The 22,591-nt window shown below is 40.0% G+C and overlaps 3 protein-coding genes across 3 annotated transcripts in view; 2 read left to right on the top strand and 1 right to left on the bottom strand.

Moving 5' to 3' along the window:
* Positions 1-223: 223 nt before the first annotated feature.
* LOC119737225 (hydroxyacylglutathione hydrolase, mitochondrial-like) lies at positions 224-9,224 on the top strand. The gene is made up of 9 exons (XM_038211415.1): positions 224-366; positions 1,839-2,065; positions 3,033-3,097; positions 4,299-4,416; positions 5,130-5,235; positions 5,736-5,839; positions 6,523-6,624; positions 7,814-7,893; positions 8,641-9,224. The coding sequence occupies exons 1-9, from the start codon at positions 246-248 to the stop codon at positions 8,735-8,737; spliced, it is 1,020 nt and encodes a 339-aa protein (XP_038067343.1). The 5' UTR covers positions 224-245; the 3' UTR covers positions 8,738-9,224.
* On the bottom strand, positions 9,119-15,174 carry LOC119737224. Its single transcript, XM_038211414.1, has 6 exons — positions 15,035-15,174; positions 13,644-13,714; positions 13,393-13,462; positions 11,991-12,228; positions 11,347-11,519; positions 9,119-10,569 (listed from the first exon to the last, which is right to left on the bottom strand). The coding sequence occupies exons 1-6, from the start codon at positions 15,170-15,172 to the stop codon at positions 10,138-10,140; spliced, it is 1,122 nt and encodes a 373-aa protein (XP_038067342.1). The 5' UTR covers positions 15,173-15,174; the 3' UTR covers positions 9,119-10,137.
* Positions 15,175-15,386: 212 nt separating this feature from the next.
* Positions 15,387-22,591, top strand: part of LOC119737223 (brain-specific angiogenesis inhibitor 1-associated protein 2-like) — a 47,072-nt gene continuing 39,867 nt past the window's right edge. Inside the window, exons 1-2 of the mRNA XM_038211413.1 lie at positions 15,387-15,550; positions 16,254-16,329. Coding sequence (XP_038067341.1) covers positions 15,497-15,550; positions 16,254-16,329 — 130 coding nt within the window. The 5' untranslated portion in view covers positions 15,387-15,496. The remainder of the gene's footprint in view (positions 15,551-16,253; positions 16,330-22,591) is intronic.

Here is a 22,591-nt window from a genome sequence, read left to right as displayed (position 1 = left end):
ACATGTTAACTGGACCATTTTTTCCCGAGAGTGTGATTGGTGATTCTAATGCATCATGCTGAAGTGCAAGGTCCCTGGACGAAAGTCTCACCTCAAGTCTGGTCCTGATTTTCTATCTGAGCAGAGTACGCTGCATCCCAGCATGCAGTGGATGCGCTCATAATTTCTAGCTTGTGGCGTTACGCTTATATTATCACAACAGACGTCAGACTTGAGACAAGTCTACCAGAACCGCTGCGCACTGCATGCACTGTGCACTGGCATGGCATGTAGCGCCAACGATGCTTGTCGTGGGGGGTGCGTCCAAATTTCGTCCGTTTTCATACCTTTTTCAGCGGTTTGCTTCCAAATACTACTACAGTTTAGGTACGTATTAAATGTAGGATTATATAACAGTATTTTTGTTCAGGTTTTGTTGAAATGAATTAGGCCAGTGATGAATCACTCATCAGCATCACGGTCTGGCTGGGATATGCTGCGCTGTATCCTGAGCTGCGCAAGTACAGTAGTGCTGTTGTGCCCATTCTTGAAAATCACGCATTCTCGAGAATGGGCATGCACATTCGCGAGAATGGGCGCGCATTCTTAAGAATGAGCGCCCATTCTTAAGAATGAGCACGCGTTCTTAAGAATGAGCGCTCATTCTTAAGATTGGGTGGGAATATCACGTGCACAATTTATGAATTTTGCCCAATCTTAACAAACATTGCACGACATAATTATGTTAAATGAATTGTATAGCGGTTAAAAGGGAAACAATTCATATAAAGAGGAAAGAAAATGTGCTATGCTTCTGTACTCGTATAACTACGATAATTTGAATCAAATTAAACCTGTTATTATTGCTTTTTTCTGTCCACTATGGGAAGTTTTGTAATAACGGAGGACTGGGAACTAGTCTGGGAAGTGCTTTGTTTAGGCTAGACAAGTTACAAGTCCCTGCATGTATCATATGCGTGCCACGAAAAAAAAACGATGTCCAGAAGCTGCCAAAATTACTCTTTTGACTAGATAGAATCCAGCTAGATAGAATCACGGCGCTGCTAAGCACTTGATTTTCTACTAACAGAGCGTATTTCATGGAAAGCAGTAAGCACAGCAAAAGGCAAGCTTTACTTCAGAGGAAAAATTTGCTTAACTTAGTACTTAGTAGCGTAACAATAGAAACCTCCATGCGTGCGACCAGTGGCACTGTGCCGTGAAATAGTGCTTAAGGTTAACAAAATGTTGTGCTATGTTTAGCACAAAAATTTGCTTGGCGGTAAGCAGCGCTATAAGACTGGCCCCAGGTGTCAAGTGATGTCTAGGTATGGAACTCTTTCCTAATCGAGACCTACATTTATGCCCGGCTGAGCATAAACAACACAGTGCATCCTCCAAAATCAACCACACAATTTTGCCATAATAATAGCCTCAATCCTGCAAAATCCTCCATTTTTGCAAAGTGGATTTTGGAGGATTTGGGAAGGTTATGGTTACAGTCCATCATCCTGTGGCTGTCCTTTAATTTATCCTTTTTCGCACACCTAGTACTCTGCACACAGTAGCACAATATGTGGCAGAGGGAACGCCCCTATGTTGTGTTAGTTGTTGTGTTACCAGAATCTCAGGATTTCTTTCTTTCCCTCTCAAACACTTAAATCATTACTTTGGTCCTGAAGATTATTGATCTTTGCCTTTGGAGGAATTTTTTTTCTTAAAGTTATAAAGAGAACACGAACACAATTTCCATGAGGAGACTTTGGGTGCACTCAGTCTGTGGTTTACAAGATTGTGGCCCATATTCGTCCTAATTCGCATTCACCATTACATGTATTCCACTTTTCCTCCTGCTTCAGGACATTCACTGAGTCGTCAACTGTTCTGCCTCAGAGAACCATCCAGTCCCTCCTTGGTTTCCACGGCAACGGTCCCCATCCGATCCAACCACTCCGTCACGCTCGACATCCAGCAACAAGCCATGAAGGTCAAGATTCTCTCTGCGTTGGAGGACAATTACATGTACCTCGTCATTGATGAGAAGACGAAAGAAGCGGCGATTGTTGACCCGGTCAACCCGCAGAAAGTGAGTGGTCTGTGATTGGTTGAGTCCCAGTAAGGCCATTTTCGGTGCGGTAGTAAATGTGAAGGAAATTTTGTGACATCATGTCCAGAATTTTCAAATTGGCAAAAGTTGAATAATTTCGCCACAAATATTTTGAGATGGCAGACTAGATTTGCTCTGCATTCACATAATTTGCATTAAAGTAGGAACCAGCAGTTTTGAAAGTGCCGAATGTGGGCAAAAGAATTGCTTATTATTACAGGTTAGCAAGGAATTAGCTGGTTCCTAAGCATGAAACAAAACAGATATGTGTTCAATGTGTAGAAAATTTGCATACTCTGAGCAGTATGCTTGGGTTGGTTAAAATCCATTCAGACTGATGACTTGGGACAATGGGGTGTGTGCGATTTCAATGGTCCCGAGGACCAGGGCACTAGTCCTCGGGAGAATTTTGTGTACAAACATTATGGGAGCTGTCGAGAAAAGGGAAAAAGTACAAACAAAAGGGAACAAAAGAAGGAAAGGATCAGGTCCTCATGAGTATAGTAAAACACACATGTGTGTGTGCACATGTTTGTTTTACATACGTTATGTGGACATTCCTTTGTTTTCGTGTAGTTAAGAAAACTTGGTACAGAAAATAACATTACTTAAACTGTGAAAACTCTTTCAACCCAATTTTTTTTTCTATGATTCCCTGTTGTGTTTCTCTTCATTTTGCCATGGATAAACCTAACCCCAAAATGCCTCTAAACCTGTTTTCCAGAGAGGGCGAAACGTTATGTGGACACGGCTTAGCCCACATAACGTCAACACAACCTGCATTATGTGGACATCTTTTGTTCACAAGTCCACATAGTGACTGTAAGACAAACACCACCTTACATGTATGTGTGCATGTACTTATAGAGTGTTATTTCTCCACTTAAATTGAAGTGAATATGTGACGAATTTTGTGTCTCTTTTTTTTTCTCCCCGAATATGACAGGTAGTGGATGCAGTAAAGGAGGAAAATGTGAAACTTAAGACGGTGCTGACCACTCACCATCACTTGTAAGTTGTGTTAGAAAATAGAATCTTTCCCTGTACATACCTCTAAAAAAATATCTGAAATACCAGCGGGAGAACTTGTTCATGTGTACAGTTATATTAGTGTGGATACTCGGCCATGAGTATGAAGAAAGTATGAGTACACAGAATTTTTGTTGTTGTGAGTTTGAGTATGAGTACATTCTAGTGTTGTACACGGTCTGTAGGACCCGAGTCTGTCTCAAGCCACAACTTCTGTGACTCGGACTTGACTCAAGGAACTTCAGCAAAAGGCGCGGGCTCAGACTTGACGCTAATGACTTGTGACTCGCGAGTCACATATTTATTACCAAAAAATTACATTTCAGAGGGCATGATTCCGATGTTTTTTTTCCCAACAGTAAAGTTAAAGCAACGTCACACACAAACTGTACTGCACCACTCTCCAGGTGGTGTTGCAAATAATAATGTTTGTTATAAAAAATGCGCCCCTCCCTATTTCTCACAACAATGCATCACTGGGTATAGTCCATCATTTGTAATTTCCGCATTTTGTACATTTGAAGCAACAAAAGTGCTCAAAATCTAAAGAAGGATACTGAACAACTAACCTGATGAAGTTTCAGCTCAGCTTCAGCTGTATATTTCGAGAAAAAGAGCATTCTAGGATCTCAATTTCAAATCAAAAGTTGCTGAATCATGTTTTGAATCTGGCCTTAATTCAGCATCCGAGACACGTTCTCACTGAACCGATTGCAGCTACGCCATGTCGCGCACTGATCCGACGAATTATAGCAACCGCACGCGCATGTTCGTCGTGTCAACGCTTGCGCGCGCTTCGCCAGTTACTTTTTGGATAGCTGCAAATGATGGACTCTGGCTTTAAGTATCGCTTACACGTATTTGCGTCCATGTCCATGCACTCATGACTCATGTCTCGTGACTCGGACTTGAACTAAATAACCTGTGACTCGGACTCGGATTTGACCCAAGTGACTCGAGACTCAGACTCATCCAATTGACTTGAGCTTCGGAGTTGGCCTTGATTCAAGTGACCCGACTACAATACTGGTACATTCTCACGAGTATGAGTACATATATGGATACAAAAAATTATGTGCTCAATCACAAGTATGAGTACTATTACACTGTTTTAAAGCCTCTATAAAACACAAACGTGAACAATCTGTTAAAAGTCCATTTGTTTTGCTGCGTATCCTTTCAGCGACCATGCTGGCGGTAATGAAGAACTAGTCAAGCTGGTCAGTGGACTGACAGTGTGTGGCGGAGATGACAGGATAGGAGCTCTCAATAAAAAGGTCAAACATGACGACAAGTTGACGGTAAGCTTCCTAAATTATCAGAATAAAATTAGTCGTACTTAGGGCAATTTTACCCACGCGAACTGGTGTGAGCATGCGATATGATTAAGAGCCATGCATGGCCGAAAAGTAACTGACAAAATTATTGTTGAAAAGCATACCAGGTTTAAAGATAGCAATGGGACTAAACTCCCTGTGAAATTATTCTTTCTGGCAAGCTGTCATTTTGAAGAAAACACTAAAAGAAGGCCATTTCCAAAGATGTGTCTAACAAACTTTTTTTGGTAATTTCCTTTAGAAGTTCGTTTTTAATTTGGCGAAGCGCAAAAGCGTTGACACGACGCACATGCGCACTCGGTTGATATAATTTGTCGGTTCAGTGCGCAACTGAGGTCGCAGTTCGCTCTGTATTTTTAATGCACTGCATAATGCATGGCCCTAGCGAGGATATCGTTTACGCGCCACGGCCGGGATGAATAACATTAAGCGCCTTGACCAAGGCTAGGATATTCAAAGTCCACCAGTGTTTTTTTTAAAAGATTTTGCAGGATTGAGGAAGTAATGTAGAACCCAGCTACTTCTCCTTTTTGCCACTCGTAAACAATGACTCTGCTTTTTGATTTGGAATAATCCCAAGCGAAATTGATTAATTGTTGTAAATCTTTGAAAGCCAAACCTAGTGCAGTGATGATAACAACGATACCTCAATCATATTCTATATTTGACCATCCCAGATTGGTTCGCTCAACGTCCGCTGTATGTTCACACCATGTCACACAACGGGTCACATATGCTACTTCGTCACGGGACCGGATGGCACGGATCCAACGGTGTTTACAGGTAAATACGTGAGTTATTTTCCCTAACCCTTCGAGATCCTTCTAAATCCATCATTGGGTTTTGTATGATTTTGTAGGATTCTGAGAAAGGCTCAGTCCAGCCACTATTGCTTTACATTGGTTTTGATGTCTCAGAAGTTGTATTACAATGCACAATGTTATATTTCCCTTACCCTCTGAGATCCTTTTGAATCCATCATCGGGTTTTGTATGATTTTGTAGGATTCTGAGAAAGGCTCGGTCCAGCCACTATTGCTTTATATTGGGCTTGATATCCGCGGACACACTTACAAACCACATTCAGTAGGTTTTTTCTTTCGATCGTAACCTTTTTTGGCGGAATAGGATCACAGGGTATATTGGACCAGCCCTATCTTCACTTTCAAGCCAAGCATCTCTCAAGAAAGAGATTATCGCTGGGTGTCACAGTAAACGTCCGCCAAATGTCCTTGATATTGGCTTCAGTATCTACACGGTTTAATCGTATGTGGTTTTGTGCAGGAGACACACTCTTCATAGCGGCTTGCGGCAAGTTTTTTGAGGGAACAGCAGACCAGATGTACAAGGCACTCATTGAGGAACTTGGGCAACTCCCCCCTGAAACGGTGAGTTGGCCCCGCCCACATTTCTCCCCCACCCCACCACCTTTAAAATTATTTAAATTTTTTGATGGCAGTAGTGTCATTTCAAAGTGCATAGTACTGCATTCTGGTCAATGAGCAAGAATTATGACTTGACATTTTTTATAGGGTCCAACAAATTTTCCAATTCGTAAGTATTCCATCAACCTCAAAATGGTTCTTTAAAAACCCTAACTCCCTAGGCCTTTCTGCTAGGATGTAGCCTCAATCTTGCAAAATCCTCCAATTGGCCTCACGGAAAAATAGCATATAGCCTCAGTCCTGCAAATTCCTCCATTATTTCTTGAATATGGTACATGGAGGGGTGACCACTGCCTGAATCCCGCAAAATCCTGCGGCAGTGACTGTCAATAAGTTGAGGCTTGGCCAGTGACATCCTGGAGCAGTACGGAGGATTTCAAGCATAACCCAGGCATATATTTATGCATGGCTGAGAAAAAAACAACACAGTCCGGCCCAAGACTTTGACAAAGTGCATCCTACGAAATCAGTAACGCACTTTTGCCATGTAACCTCAATCCTCCAAATTCCTCCACTTTGGCAAAGAGGATTTTGAAGGACTCGGGGCAGTTAGGTTTTTATAGCAAATTTGTGTGTGTGTGTGTTATCTCTGTCACCATTTCTGTTCCAATTGTTTTTTTTTCCAGAAAGTTTACTGTGGTCATGAATACTCAGTGAGCAGTCTAAGGTACGCACTGACCGTTGAACCTGAGAACGTAGACTTGCAAAAGAAGATGGAATGGGCGCAGGTAAAGCTTTCCTCTTGCTTAGAACTGACTTTGGATTGTCTAAGACTTTAACTTTTTTTTTTTTTTTAGGGGACCCCCCCCCCAAAAAAAACACCCCATCAAAACATAACGGCTGAAATGTTGTGGTTTTGTAGTTTGTAGATTTTTTCAAGAAAGCATTAATAATAATAATAATGTGGTGCTTATATAGCGCTTTATACCAAAGGTCTCAAAGCGCTTCACAATTATTATCCCAGTTCATCAGGAACAAGACCATTTTTCTGCAGCAGCTCGAGATCAGCGCATTCTGGTCTCTACTGCAGCAGCTCGAGATCAGTGCATTCTGGTCTCTACCTTCACAGGTACCCATTTATACTCCTGTTTGGAGAAAGGCAATTGTAGTAAAGTGTCTTGCCCAAGAACACAAGCACCATGTCCCCCCCCCCCCCACGTACCACGGCACTCGAGTCGAACACTGTAACCATTGGACCACAGCCATAAATGAACTTAATTACTGTGGTCAAATACATGCTATTGAATGATGGTTGTATTAGTTTGAATACTCGGGACCTGCCCACCAAGATTGGTTGAATCATGTCACTAGATTGTAACATAGTTTGCAATACATGTACATGCATATGGCAAGGGACCAGGAGAATTGACCTATCACCGTTTGCGAGTTTGACACGGCCCTTAGAAAACCCTATGGAGTTTTTGTACACTAAGTTTTGTTTGTCTCAGATTTTGCGCGTTCCGCGTTCATTCGTAAATCATGTAATTGGACAATATTTCACAAGCTGCGTTGACACGATTCTAACGTGATTCTACCGCGATAGGTCAATTAAGTTCATCGATCATAGTTTGATTAGAGAAGTTCATCTTCATTATTGGTTCACAGGCATGGCAGAGGCACATCACCAAGTCAATCAATTGCCGAGATATGTTACTTGATTGATTTTGCTTCAGAGTCACGCCCGTCACCAAGGGGGGTGGGGAGGTAGGGTGGGGCCGTGCCCCCTTGGCGAGCAATTGCCCCCCCCCCCCTCCCTCCCCTCCCAATGGCAAAAGCCATACATGTGTATTTTTGTGGTAGTGGGCCCCCTTAGTTGGTAATATGCCCCTCCCCTCCCGGGCTTGCGAAGGGCCTGTTCAGAGTATACACCTGCACAACCTTACTGACCCAGGAGTCCACATTTGTCTCTCGTTTCAGGCACAGCGAGCCAAGCAAGTACCCACTGTGCCTTCCAGTATCGGAGATGAGAAGAAATACAACCCCTTCATGAGGGTCAGGTAGGCGAACCATCCTTGTGATTATGACCTTGATTCCTGGGACCCTCAATGGACCCTCTTGTAGATGGCCATCTTCGTAGGAAAATTACAACTGCTTATACTCTATCAGGTGCGCATGTTGCTTGAAATTTCTTGGAAATATGGCGCAGCAGATGCGCGTCACGAAAATGTGACTCCCACAATGCCGATGCATGTGATAATCTGTAGGTAGTGAAGTCATTTAAGAGAGATCTATACAATGTGCTGCCAACATTTGTGATGCGATCAAGCTAAATGAGTCGTTTGTCGGGAACTTTCATTTGGAGATTCAGGCCAAACTAGGGCCACTTCATCACATCACTTCGTGTTCTGACTTCCATAATTTTTGAACTAAAGATGGTACCAGCATGCGGTTTTCACAGCAGTAATGCTGAGAATGTTGGCAGCACACTGTATAGATCTCTCTTAAATGATTTCACTACCTACAGATTATCACGTGCTTCGGCATTGTGGGAGTCACATTTTCTTGACGTGCATCTGCTGCGCCATATTTCAAAGAAATTTAAAAAAAAATTAACCAGGGTCGACAAACGACTAATTTAGCTTGATCGCATCACATTTGACCTCAACGACGGTACTTGCCAACTTCGCTTTCAACTCCCTGCAAGGGAAATCCTGTTGAAACCCCTCCCCCCCCCCCCACAAAAAAAAAAAATTACGAGCAGCAAGAACTCAAATTGAAATTGTGTTTATTTTGTTTAATTGCAGGGAGCCCACTATTCAGAAGTACACGGGGACGTCGGACCCAATTGAGACCATGGCCAAATTGCGGGAAGACAAGAACAATTTCAAACCCAAAATGTGAAGGAAAAATTGTAATTTTGGTGTGGAATTGGTCACCAAGGACTAATGGAACAACCTTTTATGGAAGATCTAAAATGCACTGGCAAAGTTTGTGGTTTTAAAAAATCATGTTTGGAAATTTCGATAAGCAGCTAAACTTTGTGGGGGAAAAAAACATTTGATTGCTTGTATACTAAAGCAGATTCTGAGCTTTCTTTTGTAGTGTATATTAAAAGTCATATAGCAAGTTGTAACATTCTGTACAAATAAATGGATTTATGAAGGAATTTGACAATTGAAGTAGCAAAAAGGATCAAACAAATATAACTTTCAGAATGGTATAAAGTAATTTCTTTAAGTTGACCTGTGACTTCCTGAGGAGAATTTGTTGATTTACTTTGAGAAATTCATAAACAAAATACAATTTTGGAAAAATTTATAAGAATTGCTTGAGTTAATATCAGCAAAAAGTGCAATCAACAGCTGCTTGAGATCAACATTTATTACATGGTTTTTAATTTTTCCAGAGAGAATTATGACTTTAAGGAGGTTGTCCCCGAAAGAATTTGTACAAAAAAGTTAAAACTGTAATGTAATTATTGACAATTGAATAATAAATTTGAAGTCTATAGTAAAAGAAGTTGAGAGGACATTTGGTCTTTTTGTTTTGTGAACAAGATTTTGGGTTTATCTTCGGACCAAGCGACTTAAAAGTTAAGCCAAGTTTATTTCTGGTTTGAAATTAAGTTGACATATTTTGTCACTACTGGGATAATTTCAGGCAATCAAGGAGTGCCCAATTTGTTGACAAAACTGAGTTCTGAAAATTAAATAGTTTGGATAAATGACCTCAATCAATGACAACTGGGGGAAAATAATTGAAGAAATTACAAAAACTCAGAATGGAGATCTCAAAAATAAGAAATACAAGTAGCTCTAAGAGCCTGAAAAATAACATTATTATTTTTGTTATGATTTATTTCTGACAATGAAACCAAGGATTCCTCAAAGGTGCCCTAGGCACTGTAGCTCGCAAGCCTGAAGAAACCTGTAGAGAGAAGACAATGAAACTTTTCACTTAAAAAAACCCCAGGAAAACCCCAGAAGAATATTTTAGGGAAAACCCACGGAATCAGGTAGGGACTGAAAACCCAACCCAGGTCACAGTAGTGAAAGGTGAAGAAAGAACCTCTGCGCAATGTAAATGTATATATTAATATAACTGTATAAATGCTCCAACCTGACGCCCTGGCATTGGAGCAGAATGTCTGAAATTGGCACAGTCGCATTATACTTTTAGACCCATCAATGAGTGGACCCTAACTTGGCCATTTCTGATTTTCCATAATATTTTCAGACGTTTTGGGGTCTAGAGTATTGGCCGTTTGACGTAAAAAAAAAATTATATCAACTGCTGTACATTCAGTCGTCATCAAAATGGTAGGGATCGTCCCCTTCCACTGGCGACTTGGGCTGCAAACAACTCTTCAGTTTTGGAGTCCTGCATTCAAGACTCATTAAAGTTTCCACTTTTGCTTCTTGTTTAATTGGCATCAGAGTTTCTGGTTTCGAGACGGTGGTGATTACTGGCGTGGTGACTGCACTCAGTGCGCTAGCTGACGAGGGGGGTAGTTGGATGTCCGGATTGGGCTCGCTTTTGACAACCACGGGTAACTCGCTGGACACGAATTGGACATTTGAGACTGGTTCTGTCCTCGTGACTGTGACAGTGACTGTCGGGGGTTGTGGCATGGGGTTTGTTGTGGGGAGAGGCTCCAGGTTGTTGGACTTGATGTACTCTTTCATTTCCTTGTGGTATCGGTCCTTGTCCCGCTCGTACATGGTGTAGTACGTCTGAAAGGCCAAACGTGAAAGTGGGTAACGAGTTTTGAAAGATGTTGAAAGCAAGTAAGTAGTTAGCCAGGCATCACAATATATGTTTTTAGAACTGCACACAGAGATTGAAATGTACATAAAATGGTAATCTTTTTCATGTGTGGGGTTGTCAAAATGGCACATGCAAGTCATTTAAAAATTCAAGTGTGATTTTTATTCGAGTAAGAATAAGCCTCTGTACTAATAACGTCACACTTTGTTTACATGTGCACTTTCCTGTGGAGCCAATGGGGGCCCACAGTCCACTGAGCACCATAGGGAAACACGCACGTAAACAAAGTATGACGTCATTAGGACAGAGGCTTATTACCCTAGGTAGGTTCCAATCCTATATTGTCTTATAAAGATTTTTTTTTTAAATAAAGTCTGATCGTATTTACTTTTGTAAGAACTTCCACATATTGTCAAACCCTGATAAGAAGAGCACTGTTAATACAATATCCTGCTTATAACAAGGACAATTTTAGGTCTCTTGTCTTTGTTTTCCTTTGTTTTCCATTACTGATAATACAAGGTACCTGTTACAACAAGGTAACTGTTAAGTCCCAAGGATCTTGTTATCAAGGTGCTCTACTGTAGATTATGTGCTTTAAAGTCCTTACATCTTGTGAAAAAAAAAATCAGTTTCCATACAACACAAAACAGAACTTTTACCAATGAAACCATGCGGTTATGCTCAGATGTATTTGTCTCGAGCAAGGATGCTTAGGGTATTGAAGAGTCCAGGGACCTTACCTCTTTTTCGCCAGCACCCAGATAGTTCCATTCCTTGGCTAGTTGGCGCGTCAGTTCCTGGTGGCTCACGTCGCTTCCTGCTCCGTCCTGGTCCTTGGATGAAGACTCCTCTTGTCGCTTGGTCTGGCAGAACATCAGGAAGGCGTTGGCTGGCTTCTTGGGTGCTAGGGGATCTTGGAAATAAGCAGCAACAATACAACATGTAACAGTTTGATAGTAATGTTCCCTCAGAATTCCAGAGTCTCACAGGAGCTACAGAAATCATGGATACTGTATGCAATAACTTATGCAAAAGGCTCCAAGCCGGTGTGTCTGATTGATGACATGCACCTTTGTAACAAAGCTTTTTCATATTGACAGATGCCCCTTTTCCCCCAAAAAACTTTATATGTTTTCCAATGTTTTGTCAACTATCACTCAGTATGTCCAGGGTTTCAGAATATAAGGAAGATTGTCTCTCCTGACCTTAATTTGGATAGCTCACTTGGTATGGTACCAGTACAGCGTTATTTTAAAGACAAAATAAAGGTGAAACCTACTTAATTTTCCTGATGAAATACTGTCTATACTTATAGGGAAGATTCATGGCTTACAGAAATGCTAGAAATGTGGTGCCTGATCAGAGACAAAGAACCAATGTTCACCTTTTTCTTTCTCCTGCTTGCTCTGCGAGGCCATCCTCTTCCTTTTACCCCCGCGTCCCGACGACCGCGGCATATCGTCGCGCGACGTCATCTCCGAGATCAGTCGGGGCCGGCCGGGACGTCTCCCCGTGGACGCCTTGCGCTTGGATTTGGACACCAGGCCGGCCAGCCCACGGGAGGCCGGGAATTTGGGTGCGATGGGGTTGCTGACGCTCATAAGATGCAACATGGAGTCATCCTGCACAGTATGGGATCAATGTAGAGACTTGTGAACTGAATAAGAGTCTTAAAGTTGAAGAACAAAATTGACTGGAGCGGGGTTTGAGCCTGCTACCTCCGGATTGCTGTTCCGGTGTTGAGCTATCCAACTGAGCTATCTAGCCCTATGTTGGTGGTTCCCCATTTTGCCAATGTCTTTGTTCAAGGGGTGCTAGTGATACACCAACAAATAGGGCTGGATAGCTCAGTCGGTAGAGCACTTGAGCGGCAATCTGGAGGCCACAGGTTCAAACTCTGCTCCAGTCCATTGCTTTATTCAACTTCAAAATAATTATAATGCACCGTGTCAGTTTCTCTTTGTGGTTTGTTTGAAAATCTTAATCAACAATTTTATCCAAGACCAGGCAAACCACACTTTAAGGGTTTGTCACGTAACAGTGGATACGTACAAATCACGTATTCCAACATTATCAAGGTAAGGTCAAAAAAATAAATACTCGGTCTCTGGTCTCTTAATCATGCGCGTCAACCTTTTTTTTTTCTTCAAATTAACATGGAAGCTACAACAGCGCCCTCTATTGCCGCACCTCCTCAAATTTTTGTACCAAGGAGCACCAAGGAACGGGGAAATTGCACCAAGGCAAATGATAAAGGGCACCAAGGCAAATTATGGAGGACACCAATGTATAATGAGGACACAAAAAAGCAAAATAGTAACCACCTTGTCTGTACAATTGAAGCTTGAAAAAAAAAAGCCACCAAAAAAAAACAAAAAAAAAAACGTGTCGCCGCATCAATTCCGGAACTTCGGTCTGACCAGAGACCGATTATTTATTTTTTTTGGCCTAATAGAAAGGACATGTCGCAGAGCTATACTACTGGCCTCCTCATTTTAAATCAAATTTCCAGAACACCTGAAGTGTAACCCTTCTAAACCCTCGAGATTTTAGAAAGTCTGCACAAAGTACCATGATGATTCTTAGAAACTATACTGCATTTTTTTAAGGTTAAATACTAGGGCGGTTAATACTAATAGACCAAACTACAGTTGGGACAGTCCCAACTGCAGTTGGGATAGTTCCGACCGTTGTTAGGATAACCCCAACTACAGTTGGTTTGTTAAATACCACTCCAGTTCAGTAGGCATGTATTAATTCTATGTTGAGACGGCTGTCTAACACACCTCTATTGGTAATGGAAGAGTTGCATTCTTGAAGTCATCTCCGTATTTATTCAGCTTAGTCATCAGGAACCTGTAAAGCAAATCATTCAAGATCAAGAATACTCTTCTCAAACTTATAATTCCAATGTTCATGGACCCCCTCCAAAAAAACAAATAACCAACCAAACAAACAAACAAATACAAAATATATCAATACATTGATGTGAAAACTGAAATAACCACAGGCCTCAAAGTTAAATATGTTAGTTTACCTCCTTTCTCTCGACATCTTCCGGACTGCCTTCTTCACATAATACAGTCTGTTCAAACACTTTTCATTGTCCTGAGTTAAAATAAGCAGATAAAAAGTTCAAGCTGCATAGGCCTATAAAGTTAGACATTATTTTTAGTGACTGTGTTAATATTTACAGTTTACTGGAGAGAGAAAATACTGAATTGATCATAGCACTTTCAGTTTCAGTTATTAGGGAATCTGAGGATTTCTTCTTTTTTTAATTTGACATATATAAAATAGGGCCTTGGCATAAGATTATTTAAATGTAAAATGAACATCAAGTCAACATGGACAGCCAATAATTTAATGGCCAATGTCAATGACATAAAAGTGCCGAAGCTTTACTAGCTTGCATTATCAAATATCTTTTGGTTTGCTTCACTTGCCGATCAAATCGAGGAAAGAATGTTGCAACCTGATGCCACTTTTTCTTCATATATCATCTCAATGAAGGTCATTCATAGCAAAAATGATGATATGACATGAATCTGGGACTGAGAAATATTTCCAATTTTGTTTAACACTAAGTCAGTAAGTGACTAACAGGAAATGGAAAAAATTCCATACTCGGACGTCACTTTTTTCAATTAATTTTCTAGCGCCAAAAGTTACATCTTTTATGGTTATTCCTCCACTTTCCCTCCTCTACTCTCACCTTCTCCTTTCCTTAATTTCTATTTATTAATCAGTCAGTTACTTCATCGGGATTCGAACCTCTGACGCTTGCTTGATACACGAGACTCTTAACCGCTAGGCCGCGCACGATCGCTGTTGCAATCATCAATCTTTGGACGTATTTGAAGTATCCATTGAAATAAACTAAATATTCATGAGAAAATAAATATTCATAATGACGTATTGCACTATCATTGGCAGGCTCATGCGACGTCATGGTTGTTGATGTCACGTGTATAACGTACCGCTGTCTTTTCAGCCACTACAATCAGTTTTGACCGGCTGCCTCAAGTTAGTTCTGCACGACGTATGCATCCAAAATGTGCACTAAAAACACATTTTGAGTAAAAATTTTTCGCCTTTACACAGCTTCCTGGATTTCTCTTGGTTCAAACGACAAGGTGAGGTGACAATTAATATGTTTGGCAGCAGATAAATTGACATCCGAGTATGGAACTTTTCCCCAGGAAATACTTAGAACATTTTATTGACTCTCCATAGACTTTGGACACAATTGCGGAAGTGGCGTCAGGTTGCAACATTTTTTCCAATATCGATTAAAACCAAAAGTTGTTTTTGTTCTATTTGACAATTACTCAAATACCACAACTGGTCAAGGGAAAATCTGTGCAGTAACAACAATTATACACAATTCTACAACATTTTAAGAATTTCTACGCCATTACCACTCACCAATTGGATACTCTCACACTTGCGTTTCAATGTTGCGTACTTCTTTTTATAAATATCACCAGTGGTTTTTGCAACCTCTTTATTTTCGTGGACTCTGTCCCGAAAAGTTTGATTTTCTTGCAGACTGGAGGACGCCATTTTGTTTTGTCTGACATCCTAATTCACCTCCCTTTTCGGTAAGCATTAAATTCGTCCTGAAACAGAGCTCCAGACTATTTCACATGTAGTTTGACTTTTGACCTTTGCAGTGACTTTTGACCCTTACATGTAAATAAGCAGGAAAATGATTGACACACCGACCGTACGGTACGGCCGTACGGCCGTACGGCCGTACCGCAGCCGTACCGTCATTTGCTTTCACTGCACACGTTGAGTGCACACGCACAATCGTTTTGCTGTGTCTTTTTCTTTCAGAGATATCTTCCCTTTCTCCCCGTCTGAATTGCGGCAATTTTGAGCAAGATGACGATGTCTGCCGGCGAGCAGCTTCATCGCATGACTGAAAATGTCTACAAGGTGAGTTTTGTATTCTTTCTTGAGAGAAAGTAAGGCCCGGAAAATATTTTTTTTGAGGGAAGATTTAGCGGCCCGCCTTCACTGATCTGGCGTGAACGGAGACGAAAGCCAAGCGGGCAAATGTCTCGGACTTGCAGGTACACAAGTCCGTGTTGCAACGCGGTGTATTAATTCCTGCGAATGTAGGAATTACAGGAGATACATTGCATTGTTTAATCAATTTTCGGAAAGAATGTTGCATCCTGACGCCACATACTTTTTGTTTCTAGTTTTTCCATTTTTTGGGGGGGGGGATGTTTGTGTTTTCAAAGTGACAAGTATTGCTTGGACTGGTTTGATCTTTTATGCATTCATTATTTATCCTATTTTAAAAATAGAATTAAGAGCACACTGTGAGATGTTTGTTTATTTTTTATTTCATTTTTAGGAAACATCTCCAAAAATATTCTATTCCCTTCTTACCTATTCAGATCAGATAACAAAACAATTGTGTTTATATGCCAGAAAAGTTACAAAAAAACCCCCAAAAACTATAACTTAAAAAAAAGAAATACTTTCCTATCAAAGATTTTATGTTTACTAAACGCAATACATTCCAACTGATGTAGTTTACAGGATTGCATTATTTAAAGTTTGTCTTGCAGAAATGAGAGACACTTTTATTTATTCTCTTGTTCGTTTTTTCCCCCCTTGTTAAATGCAGCACACAATTGAGGGATTTAACCCGGAGATACGGAACCTGATCACACTTGGCAGAGCGTATGAGAAAGTCTCACAAAGTATGTACAACTTCACACTAAAATTTGTTTATCTTCATCTGTCAATAACATTGATAATATTTGTTTAATTAAATTGTACAGGTCAAGTGCATTTCATTGTTTGCAGGAATTGATATGATACTTATTCCCAGGCATTTTTAATAACTGTTAGTGATAACTTACTCTTCCTAGTCATTAAAATATGAAATTGTGTTTTTCATGCAGTTGTGGTCATGCCTGTATATTCTGTGCCAAGTTGTCCTTTCAGTCAAAATCAAACGAGTGACTTTACTTGTAAGAATTCCCAGCCTACAGTACATAATTACCTGTAGGATTGACTGGCTGGGACTGTTTAAGCTGTGCTATAATATGCTTCGACTCAGGGTGAGTGGTAAAACAGCTGTGACCACAACTTGCCTGCTTTATCTGTTGACTGAGTTTGACTAGTCACAGTTTTGCTTGACATGGTGACTAGCCTTTGTTCAAAGTATAGCAGGGGAAGTGGAAGTGAATTTTGACTGTTTGTGACTGAATAGCAAAAGGGTTCATATTTGGTTCCAGAGCAGTTCTGATGTAAAACAACAAGTTTGATGTGAAGTTCTTTAACAACACTGCACATGCTGAGCTACAAAAACAATTTGAATGTGTGGAAGTTACTGAAAAAGCCCAGAAGTTGTGGCTTTTATCGTTTAACATGTAATTTGTAAAAAGAAAAATGGTTTTCGAAAAATATGCTTTCGTATCTGAATTCCATGTTTTACCAAAACAACCCAGAAACCAAACCTTTGTTTGGAAAGGCCCAACAAAGTGAAATCTGAAACTGGTCCAGCAATCTGGCTTTGCAAGATAACCATGAAACGCAGAATTCCACTGCATTGGCAGATAAAAAGCTTTTGCCCTGAACTTTAAAAAAACAACAACAACATAAACCCCACAAATTATTCAAGTCCACAGACATTGTGCGTGTCTATGCATCAAATAGATTGTATTTTCATGGTCCAGATGCCAGTATAGAGTTTAGTGTGTGGCAAATCGGTGTGCATTTTACATTTGTATCTCTCTGTATATTACTGCGAGGAATTTTGGTAACAGGATATGCATTGCCTTTGCCTGTTTTCCTCCAAAACACACTCCGTCCTTCCTGACTTCCTGCTAACAACCAGTCCTGATTGGTACGGTATCTGTTGGAAACAGAAAGTGGTCCAGTGGGTTGGGCCGCTCGGTACAAAATAGGAAATGTTGCTGCCTGGAATTTGCTGGAAAAAAACTATGTACATGTACTGACATGAAGGTCTATGTGGTCTGTCATGTAAAAGTTTGTTGACATTAATCTGTGGTAGTGGTAGTACATCTCCATTGAAACATTCTAATGTGACAGACATATTTTTGATAATTTTTCAAGAGCAAAGTTACATCATGGAGCAAAAGTGGCTTGGTGCCATTTGGTTACTGTACACAGTGCGTGTTTGCTTTTGATTTCAGAAAAATTCCTTATAAAACAGACTTATGCATAGCACAGCTCTAGGTTAATTTTTCTGATCAGTTTTATTCATTATATTTAAAATTATGCACAGGGCATTTCCAATGTTACCGATTTCCATTTTATGATACATTAGCAGGAGTACACTAGACACAGCCATGGTACACTATGCATCAGATCCTATGGGTATTTAGAATACACAGTGAATTTCGTGCTTGAGTGGTTTCCCCTTGCAGTTCACGCCTACGTGGTTCTCTAGGGAAGAAATTTCCGCAGAAAATTACTTCGTCAAGAAATGTCAGAAATAATTGCAGGGGATGGATTGTGTGAATTGCATTACAATACAGTGTACATTTTGTCTCCAGTTCTTTGGCTACAAATTATGGAGACAGTGGAGTGAAGTGCTTAAACACACAGTGTGAACATTGTACTTCTCACATTGTGCGGAGTGTGCCCTATTCTAAAGTGTTCATAAAGAAGGATGCTCATTGTGATACGTTTACTCACAATAGAAATCCTGGATTTAGAAAAATAAATCCTTAAAGGGAAGATACAACATTTGCAAACATCACAAAACGAAATGATCAAATTATCGCGAAATACCTTACTGGATTGTTAGGAAATTGACAGTCTAAACATCCTGTAAAATCGTGGCTCCTGGTGTGCTGACATTTTCAAGAAAAATTGTATTTTTCCAACGCTGGTCGGCCAACCAGCGTTGGGGAAAACTGGCTATTTTTCAAAAATTGCTCTGAATTTTTCATAATTCGTTATGCCGCATTTTCTTTGCAATTGATTACACACCTGTGAAGAGGTACAAGTCTGCTAGACTGATTCTCTGACCTTACAATTCCCCAAAGTCTATTAATTGCTCCGTTTCATCTTAAGTGGGGTCAAGGAACCAGACTGCAAGAACATGATTGGTTTTCTTGGTTTTTCCAGCATCTACAAGCCCAAATGTGAAAAAAAGTCATTTTAACAATATTTGCTATAACATACTTATCCTCCAAATCCATTTATTTCTAAAAATTGCAGCAAAAGCAAATGTTTTTACATTCCCTTTAAATCCCAACTTACTGGGTATTATTATGAAAAAGTTGCCTACATCTGCTCAAATCACAATTGTAGTAAACCTTGTATTTTACAGTTCTTCGTACTTTATCAAGATCGGGACCTCAGGCTCTGTGGACAAAAGAAGAGGCTGTGTTGTTCATAGGGTCTACAGTCCCAATGCAAATAACCATTATAACCCATCGTACCTGAATCCATCAAAATCCACACCCCTGTTTCGGGGGATTTCAGCAGATTCAGGATACCTCCATATTGCACAAACTGGGGGATTTTGATGGATTCAGGATTGTAAGCCTAGCGGAACTGCAGGACTTTGATGGATTCAGGATACCTCTATATTGAGCTGTTGGGGGACTTTGGCGGATTCAGGATCTTAACAGATTTACTCCCGCCTAACTAGTGGATTCTGATGGACTCACTGGCCACCAACATTTTTTTTTGCATGGCAAAATTGATGGATTTTGGCAGATTCAGGATACTTTCTAGTAAAAGAGCCCAAGGGGTTAGGGTTAAACCATGGAGGAACTATAACCAAGACAAATATGAGCTTTGAATGGTCATCAAAAAAAAAGTTCAAAGTTCAAAGTGTGTTCAATTATTTCAACAAAGTTGAAGAAGTAGCGAAGTGTACAGCTAGATACCCTTGAAAAGTTAGGTCAGTTACGGATCCCCCCCACAACAAAAAGGTTTCTCAAAAATGATAATTTGGTGGACTAAAGAATACAGGCAATGCAGCTGGGAACCATTTAGAGATGACTTTAGTGAATAGACAAATATTTATGCTCCTGCAGTTGGTGTTAAGCCCTGAGCCATTGCCCTGCAATGTCACAATACTAAGAAACCCCAAGCCTCTATCGACGTGATCTACGTGCAGTGATCCTGCCATCCTGGTAATACTAAACCCCCCTTGTCATCAGGAAGTTGAGTAAAGGTGTTGTGCTGTGTATTGCAAGGAAGCGGATGTCACTGTGTGTGAGCCAGAGTCCTGCTGGGCTTGCTAAACCAATGGCCAAACCGTAGCTGTTGAGCCTTGATTAGTTTTGAACCGGGAGTGGCAGGCCCGGTCCCACAGGCCCATGGTATCATTGACAATAACCGAGAAATGTACTGTACTTACCAAATTGTTGAACAAAAACCTTTCTCAGTTTATGGGGAATGATGGACTGATAGGTGAACTGGGACAAAAAAGAACTATGGCTGTTCTTTTTCGAATATAATTCAGTAGGCCTATTCGATTATTCCAACTTGGACTTGACCGATAATGCAAATATTTGATTTTGAAATGAACCAATCAAGTTAAGCAAGTACGCCAACCTGAACTTGCTGCAGATCAGGATTTGCAAATTTACATGTACTGGTACCTGCATTTGTTGAAAATTGTCAAAGAACTTATTAAAATCATATAAAGAGCAGTTAGTGGTGGCCGATACCAGTGTGGACCGTTTTAAAGAAGAAATTTGAGCTAATCTTCCTCATGGAAGCTCTCAAATTATGCACGATAAGGGCTTTCAACAAAAGTGTGGCAAACAATAAAACCACTCAACTGATATGTTTTTTATCATTCCTGGCAATCGCTCACATTTTACAAATACTTGAATAAAAAAATGTTATTATGATATTCAGTTGATGATAAAATATTCGGTTTAAGTTGTACAGCCCTAAAAGGAACAAATATCAATGTGGAACAACTGGTAAAATAGGATTGTAATAGCCTCTTTATTTTTTGGGAAAGAAAATAGAGCATTTGAACACAAATCTACTGCAGATGTTGCAAGAATTGCAAATATCACCCTTCAAAAAGCGAACAATGGGGTCACACTCGCATCATTTTCATACTCTTCAGAGGCCTCAATATTTGCACACAAACTGATGCACTGCATAAAGCAGCTCAGTGCTAGTTCAATATTTCTGGGCTAATTTTTTTCTGTCTAATACAAGGCTAAGTAATATCTTTCTCTGATCTTAAGATCAATTCTTAACTGTGTCATCTTAACCGAGTGGTTGAGTAAGACAAGACATTTTTGAGAAACAGAATCTGTTGGTCTGAAATATTTCAGACCCTGAAATAAATTCTGGAACTGTCTCTTATACAGAATAAAAAATATATAATTTGATGAGTTTTGAGGTCAAAAGGCACTATTCCTTTCTTGTTTTGCCTCCTCATTTTGTAATACTTTAAGAGCCCTGAACATTGGGCAATACAGATGCCCAATTGCGACAATCTCCACGTAAGCGAGTTGACAGAACCAGCCGGCGGTGTTGGTTTTAGTGACGGCCGTAAACTCCTTATATTTGTCCAGTCATTCCTGGATGATGTTTACTCCCCAAACACATTAAGGCAAGATCCCCTTGACTTGCTCTCTACTTGCCAAGGCTGCTAGGATTCCCAAGAATGTAACTGGAAAATTTTTGTTCTGACGTGTTCCTGAAGAGTTTTGTTTGTCCAAGGAGGATTCCCTACCCATATTTTATGGGGGCTATTCCTGCAGACTATATACTGATAATAAAAGAAATTATCTTAATCACAAGTAGAAACAGAGTTTATGAATGAAGGAGTGTTCATTGTAATACTGTATACCTATGTGTACTCGTACATTTACAGGTTGCCATAAATTATAGTGTTTATCTCCATCCCCCAATTGGTTTTTTTGAAATACAGCATCGTGTACGTTTAAAGGGAATATAACATTTGCAAACATCGAAAAACAAAACTACCAAATTTTTACGAAATACCTTACTACTAGGATGTTGGTAAATGACAGTCTAAAGCATCCTGTAAAATTATGGCACCTGGTGTGAAGTCATTTTCAAGAAAAGTGGTATTTCTGTAAAAATTTCCTACGGTGGTCGGCCGACTACCGTTGGAAAAACCTAACTATTTTTCAACTTCTGCTCCAAATTTACCATATTTTTTCAGTCCAAATTTTGTTTGCTATTGGTTACATGTTCATGATCGGGTGCAGGCCAGCTAGACTGCTTCCCTTACCTAACAATTTTCCGTCATCTACATGTATAAATTGATTCATTTCATAAAAGTGGAGTCAAGGAACCAGACTACTTGAACATTTTTTGTTTTTCCTGGTTTTTCTAGCATTTTCGAACACAAAACATGTCAGTGTAACAATATTTTGATCAATTAGGCCTATTGACGAACCCCTCAACTAGTTAATTTCTGAAAATTACAGCAAAACCCAATGATGTACATTTTCCCTTTTAAATAACTGGTGCATTTTTTTTCTCTTTGAAGCAACAAAATTGTTAAAAATTGTTCATAGGGTGAAAACAACTAACCTGTTGAAGTTTCAGCTCAGTGGATGTACATTTTTAGAAAACAGAGAAAACATTTGGACTCGTTTGGGTCTTGTACGGGCACACTTTTTAAAACCCATTTCACCGATTAGTTTCTTCCAAACAATACCATTTATGGCAGAATAATTTCACAGGGTATTTGATACCAGTCTTATCTTCACTTTGAGCGAGGATTTTTTGGGTGTAAATTGGTAGGTAGGTTTGTTTCCGGGTAAATGGGGCATGCTATAAATTTAGACTCCAAGTCCAAAGTGTGATATTTGTTCCTGTGTCTTTTACCTTGGTACTTTGTAATTTGCAATTCATGTATCATTAAGAATGACAGATTTCAAACAGTGTTGTATTTGTTGGGTACCGGTAGCTATAGTTTCATGATCACTCTTGTAGGATGACCTCATTAAATGAAAGAGTTTATCAGAATTA

Source organism: Patiria miniata, unplaced genomic scaffold, assembly GCF_015706575.1.
Source record: "Patiria miniata isolate m_02_andy unplaced genomic scaffold, ASM1570657v1 HiC_scaffold_3, whole genome shotgun sequence".
NCBI classification, from domain to species: Eukaryota; Metazoa; Echinodermata; class Asteroidea; order Valvatida; family Asterinidae; genus Patiria; species Patiria miniata.
This window is presented reverse-complemented; position numbering and strand designations above follow the sequence as displayed.